The following is a 9,913-nucleotide window of genomic DNA, read 5'->3' on the forward strand; positions in this document are numbered from 1 at the left end:
TAAGGAGACATTCTTTGGCAAGTTAGCTGAAATGTAACTACCTAACGGGTTTTGTTTTATCACCCCAATCTTCATGACCAAATTTATCCCGTAAGTGCATTGTTTTTGCTCCCCTCCAGTATAATTTTCTGCAGTAGATTGGCTAGATCGGTGGAAAACAGCAAATCCATAAACGCCGCGATCTCTTGCGATACACGACACATAAAATGCCCTTTCGGAAGCACCATGCGACACATTTAATATTTAGAGAAATGAATAGCGATTCCTATTACTCAACTTATCCCCATCAAGTTTTATAACTCATTTTAGAAATTTCCATTGCAACCCCTACGTTTTAGCAAAAGCAGTCGGGGTCATTTTTTTCCTAATTGGAGAGAAATGCGTTAAAACTATTTATCATCAATCAATTGGAAGAAAAGCAAAGTAAATTCAACAGAATTAATGCATTTTTAATTCCACATGCCATAGCAGAATCTGCCCTTTAAATGTATATGCAAATAAATCAAATAAAAAAGGATGATTTGTTTGAAAACTACAAAAAAGAACCATGATAGATGGAAAATGTAGTGTAATGTAAGGGATCAAAGAGGAGCGAGTGAAAGAGGAAGTAGGGGATGGAAGGGGCGAGACCAATAAAGGCTCAAGATGAAGAGATGGTGACTAGTAGAGAGCGAGGGCCATGCATACCCGCGAGGGGATGTAGACGTACATGCTGCAGCGTCGGTTGTCCCACCCCTCCTCTGTGGTCGGCATAGCCATTAAGTCATCGACACGATTGAAGCCGCCAAACTCCTCTCGGTCCGAGTTCAGGATGATCTTGTAGCTGCACGCGTACATGGGTTGGAAGAGAGAGGCAACATGTTAATCGATGGCTCCCAATGATGGTGCAGGCGAGGCAAGGGCAAATAACAACACGAGCTCACCTTCCAGGGGTGTCAACGCCGATGCGGTAGTTTGTGAAGCTCGTTTGTGGGTGAAAATTGAACACAAACAGTACACCAGCTCGCTCAAACACAATCACCTTGTCGTCTTCGTGCTTTCTGCTAACGTAGGCCTAGAATAAAATGTGCAATCAGTGGAGGCTCAAATGCGTCAGTCTACACTAAAAACAAGATTGCAAGGCCTCATACTTCTTGGTACTGATAATAAGGGGCGAATGTATTAATTGTAGTGGAGCATGACACAGTCCCTCAACTTTTTGCTTAGATACATTTCCAAAAAGGTAGAGGTAGATGTAGGTATTAAGTGAAACCAGGTCAAAATTAAGGCATAAACTAAGTAAAAGTCGCATTTTATCAAATGAAAACTCAAAAGTTCATGTACGCAATTCCACTTCCATCAAAAATAGGTAAAATGGTAAAAACGATGTCCTTTTTGTCAGTTTTTAGCTAAATATATGTAAAGTGGCTTCTAGGCCGAAATTTTCGTAAGAAATTCTTATCCACAAAATAAATCAAATTTAACTAGGGCAATTTTCGGCTATCCTATGGATCGTACCATCACGATGTTTTCAACAAAAGGACCAAAAATCCCACGCCATTCGGTATCACTGAAAATTGAAGATACACTTGAGCCGTTATCACGATTAAAATAACGAGGTAATGTCAGTAATTTGCATAATAAGTCTACTTTGCTGTAGTTATAACGAAATCTCGCGTTGAAAAGCTGAAGACTTGTTAAAGGATGGGCTGGTCAATGGATGCGAAAACTGGCGAATAGATAGAGGGCTGGATAGATGTAGAAATTGATGAATTGAACTGATAGATGGATAACAGTAACTGACCTGAGGAGCGCTGAGCCAGTGGTACTTCTCCTCCAGGTGTTGCATGGCACGATCCCAGTTATTAAGAAATTTGTACTTGAGCAGGGGATCGTCGACGAGATGCCACTGCCGACGCGCATAATGGTAACTGCTGTTGTTACCTTGTCGTGGGAAGTCCAGCCACTCCGGGTGACCAAACTCGTTGCCTGTGTGAAGAGCAGAGGCACCGCTTCAATCCTCGAATCAACCTCCGATCTCCCCTCTGATCGCCTTCCCCTTTCCCGTCATTCCATTTACACTTAGTTTATATATTTTTTCGCATTTTAGTAACCACAAGGTTCATTCACTGAGCAAGTGATTTACATTTGTTGATATTTTATAAATTATTCCGGTAACTATTGATCTAATGGAATATTTTTAAGTACTAAATAGTATGAAAAGGAACAACCCTTTATTGTGTCGAGTAGATACGCTCGACAACCTCAATCCCACAAACCACTGTAACTTACCCTAAAATAGTCAGCATTAATAATTGAAATGGGCCTAACCAAAAAGTTCTTTGAAAAAAAGTATGGTTTTAAATCTTTTGTGAACAACGAAGTTTTGGATAATATGCTAGCTCTTAAACATGCTTAGGCGTGCAAGTCGTTAGTTTTCACCATTTTCAATATGGTATTTTGGAGCTTATACTGGTTACATGGATTGCATCGGTTTAAAAGCATTGCTAGTCGTGGTTGCGGATGGACCCGATAGACGCAAAAGTGATGACCGACTGGTAAGGTCATTCTGCCTGTGACTCACCCCAACCCGCCAGCTGAACACACTCCTCCCCAGTTTGAGAAAGTCACGACCGATGCATTCTTTGGACAGGCGGGAAAAACAGAATGACGCGTTATAAGGGCATATTTTTGCATTTTGAATATCGACTTAGCAACCCTTGGACTATTCCTTACCACTCTGCAGTCAGAGGTTTTGATACCAATATTTGAGCATGATTCAGCCCTTGCGATCACAACATGGATTTGTCCCCAAATGGTTCACTAGGATAAATGGCAGCAGAACAATCATGTATGCCACCATCATCCACTTCAAAAAGCGTACATTCTCAAGCAGAATTAAAGCAGTGCACAGCATTCTATCAGCCCGCCGACGAAAGTGGGGCGTAGCCGATTCAGTAATAGCAGTGACTGTCCCTACTTTTTTAGTAGTGCAAACATGAGCTGTTTTCTTACGGTAAGCAGTAGGAGAGGCACCATACACCAAGCTTTCCTAAGCTTGTTGCCTACAAGATGATTTTAGACATCTCTAGCATCAGACGTCCACATGCTTTGCCTTCTGGAGGCATTGCACTTTGGATTCCCACTACAGACACCGACAACGGTAGCATATGGATTAGGCGAATCGAAGATGCTAGGAAAATACAGGAATCAGCACGCAGCAAATGCGCTGATTCTAGTAGAGCATTTACTGTTGGTGGTGGTGGTGATTGCCGTAACCCACTGCAATCACGCATATACACATACACCTGATCATGACAGCAGATCGGATAGCAGAGAAAAGAAATCCCAAGACCTGCTAATCTACTAGCCTATATTAGTTTATCTTTTTTTTTCGCGGCAGACCAAGCAATACAGTGAAGAAAAGATTGCATCGAAGAAGAGGTTAGAGAAATACGCACCCATGAAATTGAGATATCCCTCGCCGCCGAGGGCGTGGGTGATGAATCGTATCATCTTGTGCAGCGCAATACCCCGATCAATGATAAGACTGGGATCAGAAAGAGTACTCATGTGGGTGTACATCTCCTTGTCCATCAGCCAGAAGGAGATAGTCTTGTCGCCCACCAGTGCCTGGTCGTGGCACTCTGCGTAGGCAATGTTAGCCTCACCCCACCGTCGGTTCGTCAGGCTGTGTACTATCTTCCCCATGTCCCAGTCCTCATCCGAGCGTTTCTTTAAAAACTACACATTCGCACAAAAATGATGGCTTTCACATACGGGGAAATCGCATCTGTTTGCTATCAATGCGCAAATCGCTCCAAAAAAAGCTTGCAAGCAGTACATTTGCGTGAGATTCCGAACCAACAGAGAAGTTTCAACAACTTTGCAAGTTACCATTCTAGAAGTATGCTTCGTAAAACGCTTGAGCACTGAAGTGGCTATGTATCTATAATGAGTACTAATACAAAAATTTCGTTGCTTAAATCCAAAAATGGTAGTTTACACTAAATAACTTGGGAAGGTAACTGCGGTCCTCAATGATATAAGATAGAAGCCTTCACGACTCCACACAATCCGCTTCCAGTGCCATGATGCATGATTAAGCAGGTGGTTTAAGAATAAACCAATGAAGCATGTCGTGCATGGGGTCCGTTACATCCGGGTTACGGAGGTACGTTGCACTTATGGAAATTAAAACTAATATTAACACACACCATATATAGGTGATAGGCACTAGTGACCACTTCATAGTGTGATATTGAGATGGTTTGCAAGCCGATAAGCGAAAGAACATAAATACGAATTGACGTAAGTAAGCAATTCCCAATTTTCACTCGCAAAAGCAGGTACAAGGCATCAAAAGTACCACAAAGAATAACCGAAGAATTGTGGATTGTTATTCAAACGTGCTAATTTATGGTTCAATTGCAGAATTTCAGTCTTTCAGAAAAAAAAAATAGTAGTCAATGCTACGTCAGCTAATGAACTTGGTCACTACAGCTTGATAATGCGCATGGATTCATAAAGCACGAATAACTGTTCAAGAAGTTCAAGAAGGTAAAACGATGCCAGTGTAAAAAACTAGTTGTAATAAAGAATAAAAGATCTCATTTACCTGGAACTAACTATTAATAGTTCAATATACAATGTTGAAAACAATTCGGGGTGAAATATATGGCATGGACTCAGCATTTAAACTTGCTTCCTCGTCCTAGATTATCATGGAGCCTGAGCTGGCGTAGACATCGTCACGTCTACCCTACCATCACTAACACCATCAAGGCCTGGAGTTTGCGTTGTTTACACCAAGCATTCATCACACCACAGTTGACTGCATTGTAATACCGACGTGGGTTCCACGGAATATTTACTTTGTGTAAAGGTCACCAGACCCTAGAATCTACATGATCACGCCTAGTAACGGTGTCAGAATATGAAAATGCAACAAATTAAAATCTGAGTTAAATGTGATCCTTTGAGTGGGTGACCAATGGTAAGCGGTGAAGGATGTGGTGCTTACCGCAATCCAGAGATCGGGAATGGCCATGGCGAGACGGTAGTCGAACCCCGCACCTCCCTCGTCCACGGGACGACACAGAGTGGGCATTCCACTGACCTCCTGCGTTGAAAAATAGTCAATACAGTCGCATCTATTGACATCAGCTTTTTAGCACATTACAATTAGCTTCGGTTTTGATCTGAATTTGTTTAAACTAACATTCCTAAAGATTGATCTTTCGACCATATAGTGGCAATGGAGAGCAGAGAATTTGAAAGCGGAGAACTCTCAAAATTCCAATTTTAGCCTTGAGCTCTAACCTACAGAGGTATTCAAACAAACCAAATACCAATGCCCATGGAAATCACGTACGCACTTTTAAAATGACGTGTAGTAGGCACAAATGGCATGCTATCCAAAATATGTCACACCAATCTTTTTACTTTAATCGCAACTCCAAAAATGATAATATATTTTCTCAATTTTGCTACTTATATGGTTTGTCTAGAGCTAAATGAAATCTAACGCACCTCCGCAATGGTGATAACAAAGGGATACTTCTTGTGTAGGAAGCTATTGGCTAGCATGAGGTAGGTCCACGACTCCGTATCCACCGACAGCCCAAAGTACTCGCCGTAGGATCCGGAGAAATTGGTGTTGAGGCCGTGATGATGGTAGATCATCGACATGACGCCGTCAAAACGGAAACCATCAAAGCCATACTCGTCAATCCACCACCGCAGATTCGAAAGGAGGAAGCGAAGTACTTCCAACCTGGAATTTAAACACCGTAATTACTTAGACAGTAATCCAACTTAGTAGTCACCATGGTAGATTTATGTTTGTGAACAAGCAACCAAAGATTTAAAAACCCCTACAATTCCACGAAGTTTATAAACATAACTGCATCATGGGATCAAAATTATGAGTAAATCATTGGCATGCCTAGATAGGTCTTAAATATGCCGTCGTAATGAGAATACTAGTGTGACTTCTAGAACACTTAATACTACGTTATAAAAGATTAGTCAAACGTACTCAGTGTAATTGAAGAGACGCGAATCCCAGAGCTGATGAACTCCTCTGGCATGCGCATGAAAGTAGCAAGAGTCTGTTCCATCGAACTGATTCAATCCATCCGCGGTATTCTTAGAGGCATGACTGTGGACCACATCGAGAAAGACAATGATGCCCTGGCGATGACACTCATCCACCAGCTCCCTCAACTCATCCGGTGTGCCATAGCGGCTGGAAGCAGCGAAGAAGTTGGTCACCTGGTAGCCGAAGGAGGCATAGTAGACGTGCTCCATAACCGCCATCAACTGGATACAGTTGTAGCCTAGGTCGACGATCCTCGGCAGCACCTTGTCCTTGAACTCCAGGTAAGAGCCTACCTTCAACTCCGACGTCGCGATGCCAACGTGGGTCTCGTAGATTCGCAAAGCCCTTGGCCTAGGCGGATGGGAGTATTTGAATTCGTAGCGCTGCAATACAGTCAGGTTTCGTGAAAGTGAGCCTACCGAAGGTGGATTGTAGAATACTTGATCATATACTATGTTCTTGTCAAAGTTTTTCACGTAAGTCGCCCACGGGCTGAGACGATCATGCTTGGTTCCATCTGGGCCAATAACTAGAAGCTAAAAAATTGAGAGAATAAACAGCAAACCAATTACCTTGACTTTCGAGAGATGCGGTATCACCGGTTTCCCATCACCAGAAGTCGGTGGAATAACAAGTTCCCACTTTCCAAATTCCATTTTTTTGAAAGGATACTCAAATTCATTCCAATTATCTATTAAGAATATATTCATTGCGATTCCCAGAACAAACTGAAATCTCCCCGAAGATAAATTGCTTTGGCTCCTGGGGCCCATTCGCGACATCTAATGGCTCCATTTGGATCCACGTGGGTCCCAAATTGTTTGTATCCTTGAGTAAATGATTCCATTCCACCTACGCTATCTATCCATTTCTGATAATCCTCGAAACACTTGTATCTAAAAATTAAACAATACGTGGTCCAAGCAAAGTCGATTGTGGCGGAGTCTATCAAAATAATATCTCAAAGAAGGTACCTACGAATGTACCCACTATATGCACTGTGAAAGTGGGAACTCATGCCCACTTCCAACGTGCTTCAGCTGACTTCTGCCATATAGCAATATCACGAATCAATTAGTTTTAAGATGTTGAAAAGTATTATGAAATAACGAGAAGACGAGGCATATATAGTTACGAGGTCAATTAGTCAGATACTAGGAAATACCTTACCCTCAAGCATGAATTATAGTCAGAACCCTTAAAAATATTCTCCAAACTCAGAGACTTATCCAATAATACCGAAACCCCAACCTCACAAACAAGTAATCATATGCAATTCCAGAACACGATATAAACAACACCTACCTCCGTTTGATTTCATACCTATACGGTTCTAGCCACGGATCAAGTTCAAATAAATGCTCCTCGCTGGGAATTTTAACCGCATTTATTTCTTCGGAAGTGTAAAACATGGTACCTTCGAAAGACTAGGAGAAGCTACACTGGTCTACCTTGCCGTCAATCCGCCTATTTACCGGATTAGATACATGTCAAGTATTATAACAAAAACATCCTGAAAAAAAATTATAAAAACTCTGCATGATACTTCAGTCAAAAGGCTGAAATATTTTTGCCACACAGACGGAATATTCTGAGTCCGCAAAAATAAACCTCACCATATATATCATCAATGTGCGCGTTTGTCAACCATGCAATTTACTGTTTGACGTCATTTTTTGGACCTTAAAATACATTACACTCCATAAAACATAACACAAACAAAAAAAATTTTGGGGACTTGTTTGGGTTAGTTTGGCTCTAATCCTAAGCAACTGCATTTAATTCTCCAAATGTTCTCTTGGGTCATAATATTGAAATGCTTTAATTGTTTGCTTACCCCTCGGTTTTAGTAAAGGAAATACTTAGGCCCTCCGTCATTGTATGTTGCCTGAATGAGCCTGCCTCTGGGCCATGCCAATAGCCCCAATCCCCTCTGCATGCTGAATATATGCATATTCTGCCTGAGAATTCTGTCAACTTTCGGCTTCTGGGAGGTTGGAGGGCGCTGCATTAATGGCAGTGGGAATTGAACTCGATCTTAAAGGGCATCTGTCCAGATTTCTGCTGGGTGATAAGTATTAGCCTAGCGGAAAAGTGCATATGCTGCGGATAGAAGAATCTGTGATGACCCCTATCAGAAGGGCTGAAAATGATGCCTACCTTCGGCAACTAGCTCAGTTTGGTGTTCTGAAGCGACATTAACCGTGAACCATCTGGAAAAGTTCGTTACAGTCCTGTGTTTTGAACATGTACGATGACATCAATTTGTAAACACGCGATATCTCCTCCACTTCTCCGCAAGCTGGATAAAACAGACGGATATGACTGGTCATCTCTGAAGTGAAAACGACGTGGAAAGGAGGAATCAAAACAAAACCCTACCCCAACAGAACTATATTTGGTCTTGTCTTTCGCTGCATGACTCTGCTTTTAGACTAGTGTTCTTACCGCTGGCTATGGATACTCCAGATGGTCAGCACATTCCCTGTCTCCGAACCCAGTTCTCATATAGGACGAAACTTCAGATCCAATAGAATTGCAAAAGGCATTATTGACACTGCGGTCAAGTATCTTCCTAATAGGATGGAAATCCGAGTATGCTGTGATGGCCGACGCGGAAGGTTGTATAAGGGTAGTGCTGGGCAGGACGCTCAAAGGAAGCGAGGAGCTATGTAATGCGTTAGTTGTTTGTTTAACTCTCTATTTTGGTAAAAAACAGGCCAATTACGGACTCTGCCATTGTGTCTCCTTCAGAGGGGCTGGTCTCTTTCCCATGACAGTAGATCCAAGTCCTACTGGAAGTATAGGGGTGCTGGAGTAAGCTATACTAATATGGGGGGCTTATTATTAACAAAGAAGATGTAATGCCTTCAGTATGAGTAGAACGCCATGGTACCGATTAGACTACGAAGACTAGAAAGCCTTCATTCTCAAGTGTACGATAATACGGATGCTAAGCTCACTTTTACTTAGGTGGGGGTGAATTAAAATGAAAATTCTATAACAGTATTTCGGCCTTTATTGACATGATAGCCACAATGTCACTTACTAGTTGATTACCCATTTTACGTCATCCACTCGTTATCAATATTTTTAGAATGTACACAATTTGCACCTTTTCGATGTGATTCAATTAATTGTAATGCCTCTGTCGTGCCCATAGCCTTTCCAGAAGTCGTAAGAATTCATGGGATTTTAGCAGAAAGTACAGTACCGACGTACAAAAGGCATGAGAGGCTCCTGACGTGGTCGGGTAGACATGTCGCCCAGCGAAAGTACGGTCTTCAGAGACCTACGTACCCACCCAATCAAACGCAGAGTCAAATGCACTATCGAAGCATTAAAGAGCCTTTCTCTTTTGAGCATTGCCTTTAATGCTCCCCTTGGTCATTCTCCTGCGTAGGCCATTGCAGTATGGTCGGTGCTTAGAAAAACCACCTGCAAACCAGTCGCAAGTCAATGAATTCACGCACAATTGATTCCAGTGTCGCTATTATATGTTGGTAACTCCACTAGGACTGTCGTTTCGATCATAACAAAGAGTCTTTTTGACAGCTCACCCTGTGTGTGATCCCAAACAGCTGTTCCAATCTAAGATAAGGACTTTGGTCTTTCGCTAGATCAGTCTTTCATTTCTGATTCATCAATCTTTTAACCAGTCCTGACTGACGACGTGGGTCTTTAAGTTTGTTTTAGCTAATAAAGGAAGTAGGTTGAATTATTGAGTACGAGGTTTGAGAATTTAGAAGTAAGTTAGTAACAATTTCTAGAAATATTCATTGCAATGAAATTCATCGCCACTAAAATAATTTACTTACAATCAGAAAAAAA

General features: G+C 41.8%; 1 protein-coding gene across 1 annotated transcript; it reads right to left on the reverse strand. All coding sequences in view use genetic code 11, as the record gives it.

The window, feature by feature from the left end:
- Positions 1-660: 660 nt before the first annotated feature.
- EGR_06038 (1,4-alpha-glucan-branching enzyme) lies at positions 661-7,494 on the reverse strand (the record flags this gene model as incomplete). Its single annotated transcript, XM_024495287.1, has 10 exons — positions 661-823; positions 924-1,054; positions 1,784-1,968; positions 3,441-3,723; positions 5,003-5,101; positions 5,512-5,755; positions 6,020-6,618; positions 6,655-6,773; positions 6,812-6,978; positions 7,388-7,494. The coding sequence occupies 10 exons, from the start codon at positions 7,492-7,494 to the stop codon at positions 661-663; spliced, it is 2,097 nt and encodes a 698-aa protein (XP_024350242.1).
- Between the last annotated feature and the right edge of the window lie 2,419 nt (positions 7,495-9,913).

This window comes from Echinococcus granulosus (assembly GCF_000524195.1).
Source record: "Echinococcus granulosus chromosome Unknown EG_S00050, whole genome shotgun sequence".
In the NCBI taxonomy this organism is placed as follows: Eukaryota; Metazoa; Platyhelminthes; class Cestoda; order Cyclophyllidea; family Taeniidae; genus Echinococcus; species Echinococcus granulosus.